The sequence below is a fragment of the Falco punctatus genome, assembly GCF_963210335.1.
Source record: "Falco punctatus genome assembly, chromosome: 5".
Lineage (NCBI taxonomy): Eukaryota > Metazoa > Chordata > Aves > Falconiformes > Falconidae > Falco > Falco punctatus.
This window is the reverse complement of record NC_137584.1, coordinates 25,883,666-25,905,942: the sequence shown is the minus strand read 5'-3', so window position 1 is coordinate 25,905,942 and position 22,277 is coordinate 25,883,666. Positions and strand designations below refer to the sequence as shown.

The window sequence follows — 22,277 nt, the reverse complement described above, 5'->3', positions numbered from 1 at the left end:
GCAGCTTGCAGTGGCAACAGTTTGAACCTTAATCTGCTCGGACAAGGTGGTTCTCATGACTTCACAGGCTGTTGCGGTACAAGGCTTAGCTGGAACGTGCTTACCAGGAGCCCTTGATTTAAACAGTGGGATGAGAATGAGCTCAACGACCTACTTCAGCTCTAGACTTTTGGATGTACCAAACACGTTGACTTGGTGCCCTCTTCCAGTGACAGTCCCTCCTCGAGTGCCTGTCAAGCCGAGAAGGTCACGCAGGACAGTGCAGGTGGTGTACACCCTCCGTTTTCACACCGGTTGAGGACCAGGCGGCAACGGGTGCTGCCGCATGGCAGGGGCCAGTACCCGGGCCGGCGGGGGCAGCTTCGGCCCAGGCCACCCGTGGGGCCTCATTCACCTCTTCACTGAGGCCTTAAACTGCTGAGACCCCATCCATTTCGTGCCCACGCAAGCGCAATCTGATTCGGATGGCTTTTGTGGTGCTTTGGCCTCTCCCGCGACCCGTAGGGAAGCCCCGGCGCGCCCCGCCTCCCGCGGCGGCACCACGCATGCGCGGGGGGGCTGCGGCAGGGGCGCCCGGGCGGCGGCGGCCAGGGGTGGGCCGAGGGCGCGGGTGGCGGCGGGGCTGCGCCGCGCCATGTTGCGGTGGCTGGTGGCGGTGCTCAGTCACTCCTGTTTTGTCCCTAAGGGCGACAGCATGTTCTACGCGGTGCGCAAGGGGCGGCAGACGGGCGTGTACCGCACTTGGTGAGGGCCGCGGCCGGGGCAGCGCGGGGACCCGCCGCCGGGCCGGCCCCGGGCCAGGCTCACCCCCGCCCCTGTATTGCAGGGCGGAGTGCCAGGAGCAGGTGAACAAGTTCCCCTCCGCCAGCTTCAAGAAGTTCGCCATCGAGAAGGACGCCTGGGCCTTCGTACGCGCCGGCCTCCCGGGGCAGCAGCAGCCTGAGCCGGCAGGTAGCGGGGCCGTGTCGGCCTCCCCCGCCGCCTCCTGCCTGCCCGCGCCGCCGGGGCGGGAGGGAGGAGCGGCCTGCGGGGGGGACAGGGGTGCTTCTGTAGGGGCTCGGAGAACGTGCCTTGTGCCCTGCCCGTTTCAAGGGCTGTTACACATGTGTGTCTCCTTCAGTGTGATCTGGGATCACAAATGACTGCTCTATGCTATAATATTTCTCGCAGAGTAGCTTGGGGTGGTGTCAGTTAACAGGTTAGTATTGCTAGTAGGTGGTAAGAAGTGTCTTCAGAAGCAGTCAGTTCAAATAGATCTTGTATGCAGTTGAACTTTTTATCTTTTTATCTTAATCTTTTTGTTTGTTTGTTTGTTTGGAAGGGGCACACGGTTCTCCAGCTGTAGGGCAGGAAAGTGGTAGCCAAAGAGAGGAACCAGAAATAAATACCTTGTGCTGCAGTACATGCAAAAGGCCGTATGAACAGTCTACAAATGAAGAACACGCTGCAAAGCATGTAAAACATGAGGAAATATGCCCAGCACCAACAGTCAGTGAAGATAAATTTTCATATATGGGTGAGGTCTTCCATTATTCCTGTAATTCTGTTCAATTCTTTGCACTCTTTCCATAAGTAAAAACGTGTAGTTATTAGAAAGCTTTTCAGGAGGTTTGTGTATGGCAGCATCAGGCCCAGCATAACATAGCATCTTCTTAAAATGGACATCTGGACCATAATGTATTTGTTCCCATTGTCTTTCTGTGTGATTTTAATTGACTTTAATCAGTATCAACATATACCTTATCTGATGGTTACGGGTGTGATTTTGTGTGGGTCTGGATTACAGACCATATTTAAATACAGAGATGTAGCTGGGAAGCTTTAAAGCTGGTAGAAGAAGACAGGAACCGTAATGAGAATATGGAACTTGGGGTAGAGGTGCTTCTTGAGGCTGACTAATTTGACACCAGTGAGAGTGTGAACCTGCAGTGGGACTTCAGGTGTTCTTCACTACTACTTTACATGGCTTCTGTAGTTAACTTCTTGAAGGGCTCTCTGGGGACTTTTCCCATTTTTGGGGATTAATCTGCTGGCAAACATTATATTTTTTTTTGCTTAAAGAGTGTACATCCTTGAAAGAGTGGTTGAACAGCTACTTTTGGTAATTCTTTTGTAGGTGACTTTGCAGTTGTTTATACAGATGGTTGTTGCTCGGGTAATGGACGTAATAGGGCACGTGCTGGAATAGGTGTCTACTGGGGACCAGGACACCCTTTGTAAGTAGCTGAAAGGTTTGGTTTTTTTCTTTAATACATTATTGTTTATTTCGTGTGTGACTTGTAATAGCAGCCTCCTTTTGAATATGAAACCCTGCTGTTGAGACTCATAAAGACAGTGCTATGAGACTAATGAGTTACTGAGGGGAAAAGATAAATCAGCTTCTCTGGGAGGTAAAAATGTGGGGAAAATCAACTGGAAATAATATTTTTAGGGGCTCAAGCTATAATTCAAGTGATGCAGAGAGCTTTAAAATAGGTGTAGGTCTGCACAGAAGACAAATAAAATTGCATACTGATGGCATGTCCAAATTTGCAGGTTGCACTATACTGGTGGAAGTTAGAGCTAGAGTATCTATTCATCCTCCTGTATGAAAAGAAAAGTAGCTCCCTTGCATTTGTTTTTCTGATATGTAGTCATTATACGCCATCCTGAATATCTGGGGTAGCTAATCTAGTATTCATTCCTTGGACACAGAAATACCAGTGAAAGACTTCCTGGACGGCAGACTAATCAAAGAGCAGAAATACATGTGAGTAGTTAATGTTCTAGAGTGCTTCTGCATGTTAGACTGTAGTAGCACACTCATGACTCTTTCAGCTGTGGCCTTCAGAAACCAGTTACGGAGCTGTGAGGGAAGTGCACAAAGCATCAGGGGTTATGACTTGAAACAAATTGTTCTCTTCACATTTATTGACCTTTATGGGTTTTGAACAAGGTAGTTCACCTTGAGGATTTCCAAATATCATCAGGCCAAGTACAGCTGTTTAAAACAGCCTTGTGTTAGGAAAGCATGGTTCTCAAACCTATATGGTATCCTTTGCGTTGATATATGTGTCTCAGACCTTGGGGTGAGGGCTGCTGAGTAGCAGTTAAGAGGCTTCCATTTGTGAGTGGGGTCAGAGTATCATACTCCTTAGAGAACTATAACAAACAATTCTAGGCTCTCAGGAGTAACTTCTGTTACTTCTGAATTAAACTTCTGTTGGCAGCAGCAGCTTTAGTCTTCCCTTCTTGCCTCATTTAGTTCAGGTATTGCTGCTGTCTTACACTGTGTGTTCGGAGATGAACTGAAATGGGAATTGATCTGCTTAAAAAGTACAAGTAGTTCATTTTTGTGAGGCATACAGGCAGAGTGATGGTGGTGTGCCAGAGTCAAACTGAAGAGCTTTTCAGCTCTACATCCAGACCCAGCCACTTCTCCCTCTTACTATGTATCATAACACCAAAAAAAGCAAAAACCTTTTAGGCTTTCCAAGCCCTTGGAACCAGTATGAATCTTTCTTGCTCAGAGTTATGGAGAAAATGCCTGAAATCTGGTGTGCAGTTGACAAAAGGCTTTGATTGTTAGAAAATGGGGCAGAGAGCTACTCCTTCAGTACAGGGTTGAGTAGCAGAATGGTTTGGGGTTTTTTGCTGGTGAAGCTGAAGCGGCTAGTTGTTTGCTTGTTTCATTAAGGGGTCATCTGCATGCATAATTTTGGGAACCTCTCTTCTAAAGCACATTGATATTCATTGATGTCAAGATTATACTAATATTCTTTGTTAGTATCAGGTACTTTGCTGGTATTTTAATTGTTTGTGTTCAAAATCCTGTTCTGAACTGTTCTTAAGGCAGCCTGCAAAGCGATAGAGCAAGCTAAGAGTCAAAACATCAGGAAACTAATTATCTACACTGATAGCAAGTTCACTATTAATGGTAAGTTCATGATTTTTCTTTTCCTGATTCTTAAAGACACACTGTATGCTGTTTCAATACAGAAGACCTGCAGAACACACTGAGTCCTGGAGAGAGGAATATAGGAAAGAGAACGTCTAACTTCAATACTTGTGACTGCTTGGGGAAAAACTTCAGAATATTACAGGGATCACCTGCTAACTGCATGAAATAGAAGTAGAGACAGAGTGCCTGTTACAGTAAAGGCCGACAGAAGTAGCTACAGGATTTTTGTCTTAAGGCATTCAGTAAGACACAAAGTCTATATAAAATGTTCATATATACTTTGTTAAGGATGTACTCGGGAAGGTACTTGGAAGTTGGTGTAGTAACCCTGTAGGTGTTTTGAATGTACACATGAAGTACATTCAAGTTTCCTTACTTTTTACGTGTAGACTACACTTGAAGCTTTCACGTGCGCAGGGTATGTATTTAAAGTTTCACCTTCATCCAAAGATTTGGAAAATTAATTTTATTCCTTATTAAGACTTAATTTATGAATAAAACTTCTTCCTCTTTCCCCAAGATCTTCAGATTTTATTCCCATGATAATTTGGAACTACAGAAGTATTTTTTCTTTGTATTCCACATTTTTACAAAGGGAGTGCATGTGTTTGCTGTTTCCAGATAATTTTTTAAAAAATAGTATTAGACAAAAACTTAGTGCAACTCTTGATTGAAAATTAGATGATGAGTGCTTTCACGCTTTTTTTGTTTGGGGGTAGGGGTGGAATGTGAGTATTGTGTTCTTAGCATAACTTGCAATACTTGAGCGCTAACATTGGTAGTAATTATCTGTTTTGTTGCTTGTTATTAATAAAGCAAATAAATGCTTTGTATGTTACAAATCTGTATATCTTTTCCTCCAAATAAGTCATTCTGCATTCCAGAAGCCCCCTGATTTCTGAAAGTGCAGAAGTATGAAAGAAAGAGCATAATTTCTTTTTAACTTCTTCAGGTGGCTCATGTTTAAGACTTGAGTTAAGCAAAACTTACCTGGAAAAACTGATGTCACCTTGAGTAGCAATACCGTAGAAAGGACAGAGGGCTACTGAGTAGGGGCGAGTGACTGCTAGCCAAGGAAGGAGTACGAGCTGTCATTTGCTGCTTGTTTCAAATTGTTAGCTTGTGTGTGCGTGAGAGATGTTCTGTCCAGATGGGAAAAGTATCAAGGACTTGTGCTCTGTCCTCCTGATTCTAGCTCGTAAGTTGAGGAAGGGACAGTAAATGTTATGAAACAACTTAAAGGAATTCTCCATTGCTTCTCCCTAAGGATTATCTCCTAAATCTCTCTTTTGAGTAGCTTATTTTCCCCAAAAGATTTAGATATAGCACTTCCTATAGGTGCAGAATGTGTGTGTTTTTTTGTGTTATTTTTCTTGTTGGTTTTTTTATTTTAGTTTTTGATAGAAGCATTCTATCTTTTCTATTCTATTCTTTTTGCTTTGTGGGAGAAAAATGTATACCATCTTGTCTGTTATGAAGGAGAGAAAGTTGCTGTGTGAGATAAAATTCCTGTTAAACCTAAGACTTAAGTATGAGGAAGGAAAAGAAAAATCTGTAGGTGCGATGTCTTAGTCTTTGCTTTTGCTTGCAGTTTGCTCTTGCATTTTGGGTCACTGAGGTGCAGGATCCACTCTTGCTTAATGGAAGTTTTGTGAATGTGTCTAGGACTTATTTTTTTAAATACCAGAGAAAGATTGCAGTTAAGCATAAATGGATGTGGTTTGGTTTTTAGGAAGTTTTGTGTGCAAGATCAATGATTCTCTACTTGGTTTGGGTCTGTTTGTTATGAAAGCATTAAGGATGTCTTACATTGTTGGCACTGGCAAAGATATTAAAAAAATAATAAATCCTTATTTAAGGAGTAATGTAGTAAATTTTCTGGCCAGCAAAGGATGGCCAGAATATTAAATCTTGTTCTGTAGAAATTTGCTTGTGTGGTCCTTCTCAGAAGGATTCTGTTCAGTGTGCAGAGGCTGTAAGACAGGTGGCCATCCGTTTTTCCTGTAGTATGTGTGTCTCCTCAGTTTCTCAAGACAAATAAAGCTGTAGATATGTTTCTAGCTTACTGTACCATCAGGCAAATCCTTAGCTTCCGTTTATTGAAGTTTATGTCTGTATTTTGCGTGTAATGCTTATATAAGATTGTAGACTTTAAATACCTGTTCAGGAAAACGTGGTTGGGTAATTCAAGTAACAATGGAAAAATACAGTTCTTAAAGACAGTAGGGGAGAACCAAACAAGAATATCTTGTGTCTCTGGTTCTTTCCCTGAGACTTTGTATAGAGTTAATGTCTTGATAAAAGGCTGTTTGCTGCATCTTGATCCATACTGGCTTCTCTAATAGCATTTTTATGATGATGCTCCCTTTGTGTAGGTATTACGAGCTGGGTTGACAACTGGAAAACAAATGGCTGGAGAACAAGTTCAGGTGGAAGTGTAATAAATAAAGAAGACTTTGAAAGACTTGATAATCTATCAAAAGACATAGAAATTCAGTGGGTAAGCACCGCATTTCTATTCTTAATGACATCTAAAACATGCTTCTTGTAAAAACTTCCATGTATGACCATAATTAAGAATTTGATAAAGCATAATATTGTATATCCCCAAGTAAAACTGTAAGTACAGAGAAGTTGCTTGTTTTATTTAAAGCAAATAAGCAGCATAACCTGGCCTCTTGGAACCAGTGTTTTATTTATTAAAATGCATGTTTATATTCGTTTTCTGTCTCTCGTTACTACTTAAAAAATGCCTGCCATAATTATTTTTAGTTCATGAGTACTGTTAGTAGGTGAAGTTTCTGTTCTTGGAAATCTAACCTTTTTGAGTCATAGGTGAATTTCTGGATTTGCTTTTCAGAACTCCTAAGGTGCTGGTTTGTTGGTGTAACTTAATCATATAAGTGTCTTTAAACTGGGAAAACTAAGGGAGCATAACCCCAAATAAACTAACTCTAGTTTTCTGTACCTTAACTGTGTTTTTTCCAAGAGTACTGGGCACAGAAAAGTCTTTGAAGTACCCGTTTATAAGTGTTAAATTGTTTTGCTGTCCAGCAAAGAGGTAAAACAGCTTCTGTACAGGTATTCCTGGGAAAATTTAGTTTTCTGTAAACTTGAACATCAGTGCTAAACATTGTAGGGGATATCTTCCCTCCTCCCCTCCTTCTAAATTTTAGTTTAATTGTGGTATATGACTTCTGGTTGTAGAAATAAATCTCTGTACCATTGACTTTGTGGGTGCTAATAGCATGTTTACTGGGCTTCTGTCTTTACAACACAGAAGACAGGATGATGTAGCTCTTTAATATGCGCTTTTTCTATGGTAAATCTATTGCAGGTATTCTTCCATTCATGTTCCTTTGTGTTTCAGAGTTGGCGACTCCAATTTGAAGGCTGACTAGATCTTACATAACTATTGGGGGTTTTTTGAGGAGCAGAAAGTGTAAAAACTGAAAACTAAGACCAAAGTTCAGCTGTCCTTAGAGTATTTTACATGATAATAAAAAAAGGTTGCTTTATACACACTTCTTACACCTGGATCTCTTAAACTTTGGAAGATTTTTATTTCAGGAGGAGCAATGTATGCGTATGCTTTTAGTATGGTAATCTGCCTGCTGAGGTGTGGCATCCTCCAAGGGCTGCAGGTGGATGGCTATCTGCTCCACCGTGGGCCATCACAGGCTGCAGGGGAATCTCTGCTCTGGTGCCTGGAGCACCTCCTGCCCTCCTTCTGCACTGACCTGGGGGGCTGCAGGGCTGTTGCTCTCACATGCTCGAACTCCTGCTGTGCAGCATTTTTACCCTTTCTTAAATACAATACCGCAGAGCTTTGCTGATAGGCTCAGCTGTGTCCTGCAGCAGGTACACTGGAGCTGGCTGTCTCTGATGTGGGGGCAGCCCCTGGTGTTCTCTTACAGAGGCTATCCCTACAGCCCCCCACCTGGTACTAAAATCTTGCTGGGTAAACCTAATAGTCTCGCACACATCTCACGCTTGTCCCCCTCAGATGTTGTCAGATAGCAAGCTTCATTTTCTTTCTCTCCTTCTTCCCACACACTCGTCCACCATTACTTCTGACAAGGATGGGCTTAGGATTGAAGGTGTTTTCAGTTCCTAACTGGAGGATGGACAGGACTGAAAATAGAGAGGTTCTTTCCAGTTTCTGTATCCTAAGTGAGTGCTGTAATCACCAAGGCTGTTAATGGCATAGAGGTCTCTGGCTTTCTGGGAAAAGATTAACTTCATTTGAGCACTGAATGCAGGTAGTTTTTTCTCTCTTTTCTGAAAGTGGGAATCTTGAGTTGGAGCTGTTGTCTGCATGTCTTAAAGGCTAGCCTAGGTTAGGTGGACGTTATCCAGTTTACTGCTTCCCATAAAGATGATTTTCACAATTTGGCAAGACTTTCCTAGAGTAAGGGAGACTGTGAACATTTTTGGAAGGAACAGGTAAGGACTAAATGTGAGGAGGGGGCCTCCAAGGAGGGGTGCTGCACTACTGTGAATGAAAGGGTATTGTGTGATCAAATTTCATGTTTGTACTTTTTTCTTGACTTTTTTTATTATTACTATTTTTTTCATCTCTAATACTGCTATACCTTTGTCCTAACAGATGCATGTTCCTGGTCATGCTGGCTTCCACGGAAATGAAGAAGCTGATAGACTAGCAAGAGAAGGAGCTAGTAAATAAAGTCGTGACATACTGGGACTAGAGATTGTTGCAGCAGGAGGAAAAGAACTAATATCACAAAGTTGGACTTTGAACTATACTTCTTTCTGGCCTGAAGTGTTAAATATACCAAATTCTGGGAGAAAAAAAACCACATTTTTTTCTATAGTTTGTATTACAGTCGAGTCAATATTTAGTTGATGATACCAAGTGTTTGGTTTTTCTCATCTTGCTGAAGGGCTGCAGTCAGTGTTTTTAGCTGTCTTCTAGACTTCTGGATTCAGCATAAAGACAGACATCTGAAGAAGTAATATTAAATCTTTATCCTGAGTGTTCTGTATCTTACTTTTAGTGAAATAAATTATATTTTTTTTTTTTGTACAGAGGTATATATTAGCAGCCCAGAATGGGTGGAGGCAGGGGGACTTTGGGGTGGTTGGTTTGGCAAGAGGTCGGTGACCTGACACAGAGGTGTTCATTAATATGCTTTGTGTTCTGGTACTAGCAATAACTGCTGTACAGATGGGCTTGTGACACTCACCTGTGCCTCACAGTATCATCGGTTACAACATCCATAGATTTCTTTGTAATGTTGCTTACTTTATAAGGTAGCATAAACAAACTAAAAATCCAGATCACAAGAAATCTTGAACAATTAATTTTTACTGATCTCCTCTCTATCTGCTTAATGTCCAAGCTTTTTGTTTGTGGCTTCCTGTTTCCATTAAGTAACATGTTTTTATGCATACTGGTTCCCATTAGCTTCGTTTGTTCTTCAGTGTTGTCCCAAAGGTAGTTTTATCTGAAATGGAACAAGATCATGACTAGCTTCTCCAGATCTTCTGGATGTCAAGTGTATGACTTCATTTTTTCCAGTCAATGATGAGATTAATGGAATGACTAATGTGCACTTGAGTTAGAGAGCAATTACCAGTAATCAACATAGTTTTATTTTCTATGTGTGTATACGGGAGGAGCAAACGGGTTTGGTACATTGTCAACTTTTGTAAGGTACCCTCACCACTAGGTAGTAGAACTTAAGCTAGAAGGCACAGATTATTATTTTATTTTTAAATTTGTGCAAAGGAGTATCCAGCATGATAGAGCTGCTGAAGCTTGAGTCCTTAACAGTTCTCATGCATTATAACCTCTTTACTGTGGCGAAGTAAGAGGTTTTTAATGTATTTAGAGTCACGTGAATAGCGATGGAATGAGGAAACTAGCGAGCTATTGGTTAATAGACAAGTGAGGTTTTTTTATTTTCAGTCATCCAAAACTGCACAGTGAAGCTTGTCTGGGGTGAGGTAGTGCACTGATCAGTTTCCCTTCTGCTTCGTTTGTATATGTGCACAGTGTCACCCATTTTGTTTATTTTAGAAGTTTACCTTGAAGGAAAACATCCCATCCCTGATCAGATCTCTAGTTGAGGCAGAACAGTGTGGCAAATAATGTACTGAAGAGGTGACATCTAATAATGTACCTATTGTACGTGTCCAGTTAAACATGTAGATCCTACTAACTATATAGAAATCTGTATTTTTTTGAAGCAGCAGCTTTGGAAAAAGGCGTGGATAATGGTGAGTAAATCATAACATCAGTGAATTTAAGTAGATTTACTACCTGAAACTAATAGGTAGATTGTAATAGGGAGTCTTAATAGGGAAGAGTTTTATTTTCATTTGATACCGATGTTTATCATTCTTACTCTGGAAATTCAGGATAAAAGAGGAAAGTTATGAGGTTAAGGCTGATTAAAGGATGGAAAGCAAGTACTGTTTCTCAATGGGACTTAGCAGGGGCTTGAGGACCCACAGAGGATGTTGGCGGTTCAAGTCATTCTTTTCAGGGAACTGAAACTTCAGGAGGCTATTGGCGTTTAGCAGCCGTGACATTCACTGGGTAGGCATTGACCTTCTGGCTGGATTTGGATGTGCTTCTAAAAATGTGGACAAATACCAGCATTAGACCAGCTTACCTGTAATGTTACAGGACTTGCAGTTACGTGCTGCCCGGAATCGTAACCAGTAGTGCTTATACATGAGTACTGCGCATTAAAGGGACCTGGTACCATTTCTGAGAATCTGGGATACAGTGGTTAAGTATTTTGGTACGTGTAAAACTGTTCAGGAAGAAAAATACTGAAAGAGGTTGTTGGTTTTTTTTCCTTGGTTGTTTCTCAGTCATTACATCACGTTTAGCTGATAAGCCAATGGTTTATTTACCATATAGAACAGTAAAACTGTAGAATCTCAGAACTGCGGAGGCTGGAGGGAATACTGGAGGGAATGCTGGAGTGCATCTTCTCCACCCCAGCTCGGGACGCAAGGATCTCTGTATGGAGACGACACGCGCGCTCAGGACAGGGTGCCTTACTGCTTTCGTGTCCCCCCCGGCCCAGTTCCTCTTTGTTTGTCCCCGCGGTGGGGTAGCGGTGCGGCGCTGGGGCTCGGACAAGCTGAAGCAGCCCGGGCGGGGCGCGCGGGACGGGCAGGCGGCTGCCCCTGGCCTGCGGTAACCGGGCTGGGGGGGCGGGGAGCCGCGGGGCCCTGAGCGAGAGCGGCGCCCGCTGCCGGTGGCCGGTCGCGCCCCTTCAAGGCTCGCCGTGGGGTGGCGGTGCGGGGCCGCCTCGCTCCCAGCCCCGGCCCCTCCGCCCGCCGGGGCGGGCCGCTCCCTCCCGCCCGGCCCGCCATGGTGCAGGCCTGGTACATGGACGAGTCCCCGGAGGACCAGCGGGCGCCTCACCGGCTGCGGCCCAACCGCGCCGTCAGCCTGGAGCAGCTGCGCCGCCTCGGCGTCGTCTACCGCCAAGTGCGTGAGAGGGGGCGGGAAGGCGGCCCGGCGCTGGCGGGGGCCGTGCGGGGCCCGCGGGCGGTGGCGCCTCAGGCCGGCCCCGGCAGCCGGCGGGACGGGGAGAGCCTTTAGCAGGGCGGCGGGGCCGGCCGGTCGGTGCCCGCGGCGGGGCCGGCTGAGGAGGGCCGGGCGCACGCTCGGGTGCCGCCGCTGGTGGGCCGGGGCCCCTAGGGCGGGCGGCTCGGCTGTCCCCGCAGCCGCCTGCCCTCCGACGGGCCTGGCAGCTGGGCTTCGCCCCCTTCGCGCCCTGAATGCGCCTGAAGCGGTTGTGGCTGAACGCTTTTTAAAAAATTTTTTCACCACCCCCACCTTCCCCCTGCCTGTGTTTCAGTTGGACGCTGATAACTATGAGAGCGATCCCTGTCTGAAAGAGATTCGGAGAGCAGAAAATTACTCTTGGATGGATATAATAACCATACATAAAGACAAGCTTCCCAATTATGAGGAAAAGGTACGTGAGCCTTCGCTTTCCCCGAGGATTTGTGTGCTGGAGCTTGCCGCTAGAGTGTGCGGCCGGCTTCCTCACACCTGCACGCCCTGGGCAGGGTGCAGGCGTGGGTAAATACAGGGGTAAAATACAGCCTGTACTGAAGTCCTTTACATAAAGAAAGCAGTTTTGGTATTATTTTAAAAATAGCAGAGGCCTTTTGCTTCTGTTAGATTGCCTTCAGAGGTTTTAAGGATAGCTTCCATCCCTGCGTCATTTCAAAACTAAGTTTCTTACCAGCAGAGCCCTGCCAATACTGACCTGTCCTCGGAGAGCCTCCTGGGGTGAAGGCAGGTGGCTGCCAGCTGGGCATGGGCTTTGAAGGCTGAAACATCCTAATGGCTGTTTGCAAAATATGTCTTTTCGAAATGAATGTTAACCTGGTGGAATCAGAGGGATACGTTCCCTGTACAAGAAGACTTCTTTTACCTTGGGAAGCTGGTGCTTTGGCTGTTTCGTAAGAGCTGAATGTGAGTGGTGCCAGGCTGTCAGATGAGCCTCCTAGAAGGAGCTTTCTCCTTCCGGCCTCCAAGTGCTGGCATGCTGCTCTGACCTGACAACAACAACCCAGTGACACTGCCGTATTTTCATTAAATTTGCATGCATCAGCTTGTTTTAAGCTCATGGTGTTAATACCAGTTTTAAATTGATGAGAAGGTGAATTAGGTAGTGACTCAGGTTGCCTGGGTAGGCTCTACCTGATGCAAAGGCAGGCCGTTACAGAGAGGGCATATGGACTTGTGCTCGCCTTGCCATGCTGGATCAGTACAGGCTGAGGGACACCAGCGCTGGTGTGGCTGAACAGCATCCAGACCTGAGCAGGTAATGGTACCTGGCATTGCACTGCTCTCTGTGCGCTAACATCGTCAGCTCTCTGTTAACTGAACCTTTAAAGCATGTTTTGTTCTGTGCTGTGAAATGAACAAAGCATTCACCATTCCAGAAAAAATGAGAATGTTGCTGCTGCTGCCCTGGGAGAGAGTCTGGAGCTGGGGCTCACTCTGGGGGCAGGCGTGACATCCTGCTTACATCAGATTGCCGTAGATGGGCCATGTTTGTCAGTAACTGCATTTTCTCATACAGTTGTAGTCGCCTGTGCAGCTAATTCAGCCTTACAACAGTGTAAAAAAGGGGGGATAATCTGTAGCTCTGTTTGCATTTTTTTTTTTTTTTTATGTCAGGAAAATAACAGGCACAAAATAGTCAAACTGAACAACCGCAAGGACCAAATCCTGCGGTGGGAAGCTTTATCCACCTCTCTCTCAAACGGATGTAAGCATTACTGTTATTCAGAGACTGGTTATGTGCAGCTATAGCTGCTGTTTCTTGTCAGTGAAATTCTTGTCTTCCAAAGGCAATGTGGCAGCCTGCTTCGAAGTGTCCTGAGACAGGGTCTGGCTGGCTGGATTGGCCATTTTAACCACATTGGTCTCATCTGTTAGTTAAATCGCTGCGCAGCTACCCTGTGAAAGCCTTTGTCTGCTTTACCACATATTTCTACCAGACCTCTTTGCAGTTTTTCTGTGTTCAGTAGTTTTAAGATACGCTTGCTGTTCCTAGATAAAAACATTTTATGAAGAACATTTACACCTAGACGATGAAATTCGCTACATCTTAGATGGATCTGGCTATTTTGATGTTCGAGATAAGGATGACAAATGGATCCGGATTTTCATGGAAAAAGGAGACATGATAACCCTCCCTGCTGGCATCTATCACCGATTTACACTGGATGAGAACGTATGTTGTTACAGATTACCGTAAATTTTGATGACAAATCCATGTGAGTGTATAGCACACTACTAACTACATGCCCAGAGACTTGCAGTTCATTAGCAAAATATATTAAATATGAAGTAGGAATATGAAAAATACTAAATAATTCACAGCATCTGAACCTTTCATCTCCAGGTCACAAATCCATATTCCTCTCGTCAGCTGTAACTGCAAGTCATTACCACGTGATAGCTGTAGCATATCTTATGTGACAGCGGCATGAGAGCCAAGCCCTGCGGCTGTCCCTCCCACAATGGCCCCTGCTGTTAGTTGAGGTAGAGATGGTGCAGACGGATCCTTCTGTGTTGCCTTGTTGTGTATCTTGTGTATGTTGTGGCATAGACAGAGCATACCTGTGTCCAGCAGTGGCATTTTTCGTAAGTGCTAAATTCACCTTCAGGGAAAGAAGGATTTAGGGGTCCAGAGCCACTACTTGCAGCTAGTGTGTGCTAGGCTGGATGCTGGCTTCACAGGAGCTGACCTGCTTTCAGAGGGGATTCTTGGCAAAGGGACTGTGAGGTTGGCACATGTGGTCCTGATCTGTGTCTTTCCTTGTGGGCTTTTATAAATACATTTGTAACCTCAGCATTACCCCTGGAAAATGGGGAAATGTGTGCTGCCTCCTGTGTGGCAAAATCCCATCTCAGATGTAGTCATGAGAATGGTATAATTTTGAATCAGCTGTCTAGATAACAGTTATCATATATGTAAAAAAGGGAGATACTGCTTTGGTGAAAAACCTGACTTCTCACGTCTGCATTTTGAGATCCACAGTGAATCATCTACAATTATTAGTTTAAGGCATTGTCTTTACACAGACAAAAACGTCAGGGGTTGTAGGCTGAATCCACAAGAAGTCTTAAATGTTCATCCACTTCAGGAATTTTAGTCTAGAAGTAAATCTTCAGAAGTAAATTCTTGAGCTGCTTCTAGACCCTTGCATTTTGCAGCCAAGTTCTTTGGGTACCTAACTTAATTCTTGACGTTGCTGAGCACCTGGGTGCAAGATAAGCACTTAGCATTGCTTACAAAATAGGTAGGGTCTAAATGTCTAGCGCAGTGGACAGGAGTGGAGAGTTCCCCGTAATTCGGTGGCTGGAGCACTTCCACAGGACATAAAATCCCATTTTCTGCTGCCACAGCTGTACCTCATACCTGGTATACTTTTGGTTAGCTGGTGGCAGGGGCTGTTGCTTTTCCCGTTGGAATCTGGAGACTTTTCACTTCCTGTAGCATTAATTCTTGGCTAGTTTATCCACCCTCCATTCAGTTTTTTATGGCTTTCACTTTGAAGCTTCTGATCTTCCTCAAAAGCATTGTGTAGCCACCTTGGGTATTCTGATTGCTGTTGTTTAACTAAGCAAGTAGGATTTAGATGCTGCATTGCTCAGTATGGCACTGGGGATCCAGTACAAAAGATTTGCATGAGACAGGATTTTTTTTTGTTTCTTTGAAAAAGGGAAAAATACTGTCTCTGCCTGACCTGGAGGCACTGGTTATGGCACAATATGTCACTGCATAGGTGCAAAATATCCCACTCCAGTGGCTGGGAAGTAGGAACAACAGCACAGCAGTGTAGTTTTCTGGAACACATGAGGCTTTCAGTCCATCTTGAAATGGTTTGAAAAATTTCTGCAGAAATACAAATGAAACATTAACTTCAGAATCAAGATTCCGTGGAAAGGATCTCTAAATTACTTGTCACTTCTTGTTCTTTGGCAGAATTACGTGAAGGCAATGAGACTATTTGTTGGAGAACCCGTCTGGACAGCATACAACAGGCCAGCTGATGACTTTCCTGCTCGGAAACAGTATATGAAGTTTTTAGCAGAAGAAGCACAGTAATGGTGTCCTAAGACCTGACAAGTGGAACACCCTGAAGGCCTGTCAAAATAAATGTGATGGGTGGCTTTTCACCGATAGACGACTTCTTTTTACATATGCAATTGGAATCACAGAGTCATAGGAAAATTTAAGTTGAAAGCTCATTTGAAGGTCATCTAGTCCAACCCCCTGCAAAGTACCAGGACAACTTTAAAGCCAGGCCAAGTTGCTCAAGTCCTTGCCTTGAGGTTTGGAAACTCCGCTGGTGGAGGTTCCACTGGGCACCTGTTCCAGCACTTAGCTGATGTCATGGGCAAGCATTTGTGTCTGGCTCTGTCTTCTCCACAGTCCCTTCTCTAGTGGGAACCTAGTACGTCTCCTCTCAGCCTTCTATTCTCCAGGCTAGACAAACCAGTGCCCTTAGCTGGGCTCTGTTCTGTTAAGCAAGATGTTCAACACATTTTGTCCTGGTGTTGAACTGAGGAGTGTTACTTGTAACCACCTGACAGCTAGACTTGAACCATTGACTGTTCTGAGCCCAATGGTCCAGAAGTTTTTTGCCCATCTTGTAGTTCACATACTCAGTTCGGCTACAAGGCTACTTACTGTGGGACACACTATTGAAAGCCTTGCTGCGGTCAAGGCGAAAAACATCTGCTGTTTCCCTTCTGCCAGTGCCAGTCATTGTCACTTGGTTGGCAGTCAGGATGGTCAGGGAGAACGTGCCTTTGGTAAATCAGTGTTGGCTGGTTGCTCCCCATCACCTGGTGTTTCATGTGCCTGGAACAGCTTCCGTAACAGCTTACTCTGTACTTCTCCTGGGGACTGAAGTGAGGCTGACCAGCCTGTAGTTTCCCAGATCTTCCTGCCTTTTTGAAGGTGGCAGTATCATTTGCCTTTTTCTGCTCAAAAAGGTTTTCTTGATCTCTGTGACCTTTCAAAGATGCCAACAGCCTTGCAGCGACATTAGCTAGTTGCATTTACAGTTGCTCAGGAATCCATTTTCTAACCTTTTTTTCCTTGATATTTCTGGCAGGTAGAATTGGGAGAGGTGGGCTACATGAATATTCATTCTGCTCTGAATCCATGCTAATGAACTATGTAGGATTCTGTTTTTAATTCAAGAAAATAAACCCTGCTTCAGTCTTGTCTAAAAATGTTCATAAGATAAATTTGCATAATCGGCATTTTAGTATGCAGCTTCCCAAGTTCTGCCCTGGTACATAAAGCTGTGGGTTTCTCTCAGTAAAATACAGCAATTTGCTCTTGTGATTTATTAATAAAATTACTTTGACTTGTGTGGTTTTTTTCCTTGTGCTGACATTAAGGACACATTGAACAGCAGTGTTACTGTAGTTGTCAATCAGCTTTTGTTCCTTGTGCTGCTACTGGTTTGTTCTGTAACGTGGGACAAATAATTAACTGTGTGCCTCAGTTTCTTTAGCTGTGAGATGGAGAAGAGCAGACTTAGACGCTCTGATCCAGTTTTCAGTAAATGCCTTGAGGATATGCAGGAGATGTAGCCCCTCAGCAAGGGGCTCCGAAGCGTTTTGGGAGGAATTTGCTCTTTACAATGGCAAATTGTGTCAGCTGGGCAGATACACTTACTGCTTGCTCCAACTGTCAATGGATGATGAGAGCACGGGCTCTGCTGGCTGCAGCCTGCGCGCTGATTTCAGCCACATACAATACAAGCTCCTGCCTTGCAGTTTCCCAAACACAGCTCTAGAAAGGAGTAGCAACTTGGGCTTGCATGAATTTTCCTGATGTAGCAGACGGTAGATAATTGAACTTTCCCACTGTTCTTCCCTAGCAGCCCTTCTTCAGCCCGCAATGTTTTCCTCACTTTGCAGCAGCATTACTTTTAACTATTTCTAGGTGCTTTATTTTTTTAAGTGTTTCTGAAAACAAAGTTGCCATTTTGAAGCGAGATTGTGCTGGCTTTTATCTTAAAAGTCGGAAAGGGTGAGTAAAAAGGCAAGTGTTTCCTGCCGTAGGGTCTTGGGTTGCAAGCTAGGTGAGATGCAGGGACACAGCTGACCCTTCGTTCTGCCAGTGGGGGCTGAGTTTGTGGGAGGGGGTACAGACACAACTTACCCTTGCAAAAGCAAGCCCACCCAGCGCTCTGCTCAGCCTGTACTGGCTTTTGTACCTCCTGGAAAATCAGTGCTACTGGCAAATGGAGCTTAACTATAGCCAGGCACACGGCACACATCGGCCAGGCTTGCACGGATGCTGTGCTGTGCCATGTGCCTCTTCAGTTCAGGGATTTGTGTGCCCCTTGTCTGGAAGGAGCACTTGAGCGTCCTCTGGCACAGCGTGCTGTGCTGGGGCATCCTGGTCCCAGGAGAAACTTGGGGGATTTTTTAAGGTACAGCTGCAGGAATAAGTAACAGTTACAGCCTTTGGCAAGTTTTATTCCTTTGACTTACATGATACAGAAAATTGTGTTTCCAAATGTAAATTAAAATGACTGCTTTCTCCTAGTGCTGGTATCAGTCCCTGATATCCAGGCTAATTAATCCTCTTCCTGCTTTTGTTTTCTCATTTTTTTTTAACAAAGTCAACAGGAGATCGTTCATACCCCTGATGGGCCTTTCCATTTTGATCTCTCTTTGCAAAAGGAGGGGTGGAGGCAGCAGCGTGGGCTCTCAGGAACTCCCATTTACAGCACAGGCATCCCATAACAGACTGGGGGAGCAACTGGGAAGCGAGAGCAGGTAATGAATGCACTCTTATTGGGAGAGATTTAGAGAGATTTAGAGTTTGGAGGCAGTAATGAGAGATGGACAGTAAAATGCCTGCCCGCGGCAATTGCTTTCAACAGCTTGCTGATGTAGGATGTGACCTGGGAAGCAGGACTGAACCACCTTGTTTTGTTGCCTCTCTGGAGGAATATATACACCCGGTACAGCTCCCATCTCCTGGCTGTCACGAATAACACATGATCACCCCGCTAAAGATCGTTCATCATTTTCATAGCACAATGCATTCTGCTGCTGAGAGGTGGTGGGGGCTGTGGGGGTCTTACTGTCAACACTTCTGAGACCGTGCCCTTTAGTGCTATAGGTGTCTTTGAAAGGGTGAAAGCTTTGCTCTCTGGAAGTGTTTTTTGTCAGATAGAAAAAAAAAGCATTTGGAGCTGGTATAAAGATTCCACACCTGTGAAGAGATTACATGGGAGATTACACTGTGAGGAAACAGCTGGGCAGAAAAAAACGTTAATATTAATAGGAAACACTCCAGAGAGTGGAGAGAAGGGAGGGAGAACATGCCGTTCTTTCAGAAGAAAAATGCAGTTTCTTTTCATGGCAATTTTTTGTGTTTGTTTTTTTCTTTTCTCCCCCGTCCCTGCACATATCTAAAAGTGCAAAGTGAAATTGATTTTTGGTCCAAAAACGTGAGTCCGTTTCACTGCAGCTAGTGGAAAATCTCGGTGCATTGATGTAGTATGAAAATTTATGTAAGTGGTTCGAGCAACATCACATTGGCAGCATTACCTCAGCAAGGGGAATATTTCAAATCCTCCAGGATTAGAGTTTAAAAAAAAAAAAAAAGGTAGAAGAAATGGTACTTGAACTGAGGGGTTTGAAGATAGCTTTTTTGGTACCTGTGTATTATTTTCCACTTCAATCCAAACTTTTCCCAAATGGCATACACCCCATTTTCTCATGAGCACCTTGAAAGAGCTGCTCTGTGAGCGGACTCAAAGCGAACTGTGGATGGCCAGTGGGGTTTTTAATAAAAAATTAGGTGGGCAAACAGGTGGCTGCAAAATCTGTGATGCTGCCCTCCCTTGTTAAATGGCAAATGTCTTTGGCTGGAAATCCTAATGCAAAGACATTTCACAGCCAGTTAAGTAGTAACTTCCACATCAGGCACTTCGGGGTGCCTACAGATGGGTGAAGGGAAACGCTGCTGGTGGGGGCTGCCAAGAGCAGGGGCTGTGCTGCTTCCCAGCAGCTGCAGGAGCTGGTACCTGTCTGTCCCGGCTGCTGAACTCGACAAGTATAAAATCTTCATGCAGTCAGAGCACGGGTCCTACTGGCAGAACAGGCACTCTCCTGCCTGGTTTCTGACTCCAGGATTTAGCTTGAGCTAGGAACTCATGAGAAGGGACAGTTTCCTGACAGAGGCAATCATTTAACATCAGCTGGCAGACACCAGTGCACATAAAGACCGAGGTGGCAGCTGAACACTGCTTTGAGAATATCCCTAGCAGCCGAATCGTGGATTTAGATATTTGGCCAGGCAGAGGCTGTGGGACTGACCTGTGCTATGCTCAAAAATTACATCATCTGTTTGAGAGTCTTCCGTGTGAAAATGATAGAAATTCTCAGATTTCCTTCCCTCTTCCCAAAATAGGGTCACTGCCGGTTGTCATCTGTTTCCTGAAGCCAAATAAACCTATCAACTCATTGGGGGATGAAGTAGTGTTACAATTTAAATATTCCTGGTCCAAAGATCCAGATTTGATCTGATTTGCTGCACTAATGATTTTACAGCTTAATTCCCAAAACATCTTGTGTGTTTGCAAAAAGGTATTCTACTATACCTGCAATTTGAAAAACCTTTTTTTTTATGCAACTGAGCTCTCATTTTTTATTAACTATATGAATATCCAGATAAGACAAAGAAGCAAAATTTCAGAACGCAAAACACTTGAGGAAAAGATTCAGCAGTTAAAGGGCTGTGAATCTCTTTCAGTGCTGGCTTCCCTCGCTACAGTTCTGTCTGTGATACCTGTGCTAATTTTGAAAGCACCCCTCCATTTCATTGCCTTCTATGCTGCTGCTCAGGGTACGATCAGTAACTGTTGTGCCTGTCAATGAGCCGCATCAGCTGGTGGAAAATCGGGCTGGGTACCACCAGGATTGCCTTTGGCCATGGACACGGCCCTGAGCAGGCAAGCCAGGCTCTGGGCTCGTTTCCCCTGTGATCACAGGCATTTGAGCCTGGAGAATTCCATTTGGGTCCACCTTCAGGCTTCCCCCCGCCCCCCCCAAGGATTCAGGCCACTTAAAGCTGACCCACTGTTCATGGGAGAGAGGGAAGCTGCTCCTGGCGATACTGTGATAACGGGGATGCAGAGTGGTGGCTGGGTTCGCACACGCTGCTGCTGCAGCCCCAGTCCTGCTGCCTGCCACTGGAATGTGTGCCTGCATCTGAAGGACTTGCTCACACTTTGCACTGCAAATTGTGGATTTTTTTATAAACAGCAGTAGCAATTTTATTCTGTAGCTTCTTAATTCAGTATTTTCAGTTTAGCACTGACGGTTTTGTCAGTTTTTCAAAGCCAGAGAGGCACCTTCCCCCTCCTTCCTTCCCTGTGCCTCAAACAAGTAACATCTAATTTTTTTCCCTCTTTGTGGGCAAACTGCTACTCATTGTTGCTGGGTTTTGGATGGATTCATTTTAATGACTCTCATACATAATAAACATCTGCAAATGACTGTCCAAATCTAGGATGGGACCAGGTATTGACCCAGAACAGCTTGGAAAGGTGGCACCTGGATCCTCTTCCCCACCCAAACCTTTCTGTTCCTCCCTAACACCAGGACTGTGACCATCTCATACACCCTTGAAGATGGTAATCTTTAAATTCGTAATTTCTGAGCTGACTGGGAGAACTGGGAGAAATAGCATTGCAGTATTGCCTGAAAGTTATGCTAGCCCTTGTTCGCATTCGAACCGTTGTTCAAATGCTAAAAACTCTGTGCAGGTTCCTACATTGCAAAGTACCTCAATGGTAGATAGATTTTTCCCCAGTGTTTATTCAGTGGGTAGAAAGCAGGCTGGAAGGGGTGGATGGCATCTTCCTTTGAACTCGTGCTAGAGGTACAAGCTAATGGGTAAACCTCACCTTGTTCCAACATCTGTAGTTTTCTCTGGCCTCTGCTCAGGACTGCAGCAATCTAGGTTGCTACCTGTGCAACCTCGGACAGGATGACTCTGGCTGCTGTGGTTCTACCTATTTGGGATAAATTTAAATCTATATTTGAGTTTTCAGTCCCGTTTTCATACTTTTCTTGATTGCAAGTTGACATGGAGAGGAAATGCGTGTTTCTCACTAGAGCTAAATACAACTGGACATGGGAACACCACACATCCTGCAATCTTCTTCTGGACAGCTACAGTGCATGTGGTTGATTAAGCACATCAGCTGACATACAAGTAACACAGACATAACTTAGATATGCACGCACACTATACCCCATTTATTCCCCTCTGCAATTTGATTTGCAAACACCTGCAGCAAAACCTCAGAGGATTGTCTGTCTGCCGCTTCTTAGGCCGCTGTAGTGCAGCAAACCTTGCAGTTTATGCAGGCAGGGTGGTATTTCCCAGCATGTGCTTGCGTTGAAAGCTTCAGGATGAAGATGAATCTGGAGAGGGTGTTTGCTGGCTTGGTGAGCTTTTCCGCGGGGTCAGTGAGCTCATCCAGCTTGCACATGGCTGCACAAATGCTTTTGCTGACATGAAGGATGAGGTAGGTGGAGGAATGATCATCTTTTCCACTAGCTGAAATCCATTGTGGAGTCTCAGGCATGTCTGCACATGCCTTTTGGGGAATATTTAACAGGTCCAGTCCCGTTCAACTGAGGGACCAGGAAAATGTAAATGACCAGCTGGTTAGGGGCTGCCATCATCACCTGAACTGCAATTAGGTACTAGAAATGGCAGATAGATGTGCAAGTCCTTTTGAGGATCAGGGTCTCTGCGCATAATGTAAT

The 22,277-nt window shown here is 44.7% G+C and overlaps 3 protein-coding genes across 5 annotated transcripts in view; 2 read left to right on the top strand and 1 right to left on the bottom strand.

Moving 5' to 3' along the window:
* The first annotated feature begins 40 nt into the window (after positions 1–40).
* On the top strand, positions 41–8,981 carry RNASEH1 (ribonuclease H1). Of its 3 annotated transcripts, none has more exons than XM_080387837.1 (8): positions 41–246; positions 827–951; positions 1,322–1,516; positions 2,117–2,216; positions 2,695–2,749; positions 3,832–3,916; positions 6,316–6,440; positions 8,550–8,981. In XM_080387837.1, exons 1-8 carry the CDS (start codon positions 56–58, stop codon positions 8,625–8,627), a joined length of 954 nt encoding a protein of 317 aa, XP_080243963.1. In that variant the 5' UTR covers positions 41–55; the 3' UTR covers positions 8,628–8,981. The 3 variants fall into 3 exon arrangements, with proteins under 3 accessions (XP_080243963.1, XP_080243961.1, XP_080243962.1); XM_080387836.1 differs by lacking the exon at positions 41–246 and adding an exon at positions 584–744; XM_080387835.1 differs by lacking the exons at positions 41–246; positions 1,322–1,516 and adding an exon at positions 557–744.
* Positions 8,982–11,156: 2,175 nt separating this feature from the next.
* ADI1 (acireductone dioxygenase 1) lies at positions 11,157–16,842 on the top strand. The gene is made up of 4 exons (XM_080387839.1): positions 11,157–11,414; positions 11,788–11,907; positions 13,504–13,683; positions 15,442–16,842. The coding sequence occupies exons 1-4, from the start codon at positions 11,295–11,297 to the stop codon at positions 15,562–15,564; spliced, it is 543 nt and encodes a 180-aa protein (XP_080243965.1). The 5' UTR covers positions 11,157–11,294; the 3' UTR covers positions 15,565–16,842.
* A 1,102-nt stretch (positions 16,843–17,944) lies between these two features.
* The window catches only part of TRAPPC12 (trafficking protein particle complex subunit 12), a 69,591-nt gene continuing 65,258 nt past the window's right edge, over positions 17,945–22,277 (bottom strand). The window contains exon 10 of the mRNA XM_080387802.1: positions 17,945–18,705. Coding sequence (XP_080243928.1) covers positions 18,607–18,705 — 99 coding nt within the window. The 3' untranslated portion in view covers positions 17,945–18,606. The remainder of the gene's footprint in view (positions 18,706–22,277) is intronic.

Bases quoted from the DNA above. Each gene is read 5' to 3' on its own strand.
- RNASEH1 (XM_080387837.1), top strand. From the start codon at position 56: ATGACTTCACAGGCTGTTGCGGTACAAGGCTTAGCTGGAACGTGCTTA. The intron at 1,517-2,116 runs GTGAGGTCTTCC...ATTCTTTTGTAG, and splicing joins AGATAAATTTTCATATATGG to GTGACTTTGCAGTTGTTTAT. The intron at 6,441-8,549 runs GTAAGCACCGCA...TTGTCCTAACAG, and splicing joins AAGACATAGAAATTCAGTGG to ATGCATGTTCCTGGTCATGC.
- ADI1 (XM_080387839.1), top strand. From the start codon at position 11,295: ATGGTGCAGGCCTGGTACATGGACGAGTCCCCGGAGGACCAGCGGGCG. The intron at 11,415-11,787 runs GTGCGTGAGAGG...CCTGTGTTTCAG, and splicing joins TCGGCGTCGTCTACCGCCAA to TTGGACGCTGATAACTATGA. The intron at 13,684-15,441 runs GTATGTTGTTAC...GTTCTTTGGCAG, and splicing joins GATTTACACTGGATGAGAAC to AATTACGTGAAGGCAATGAG.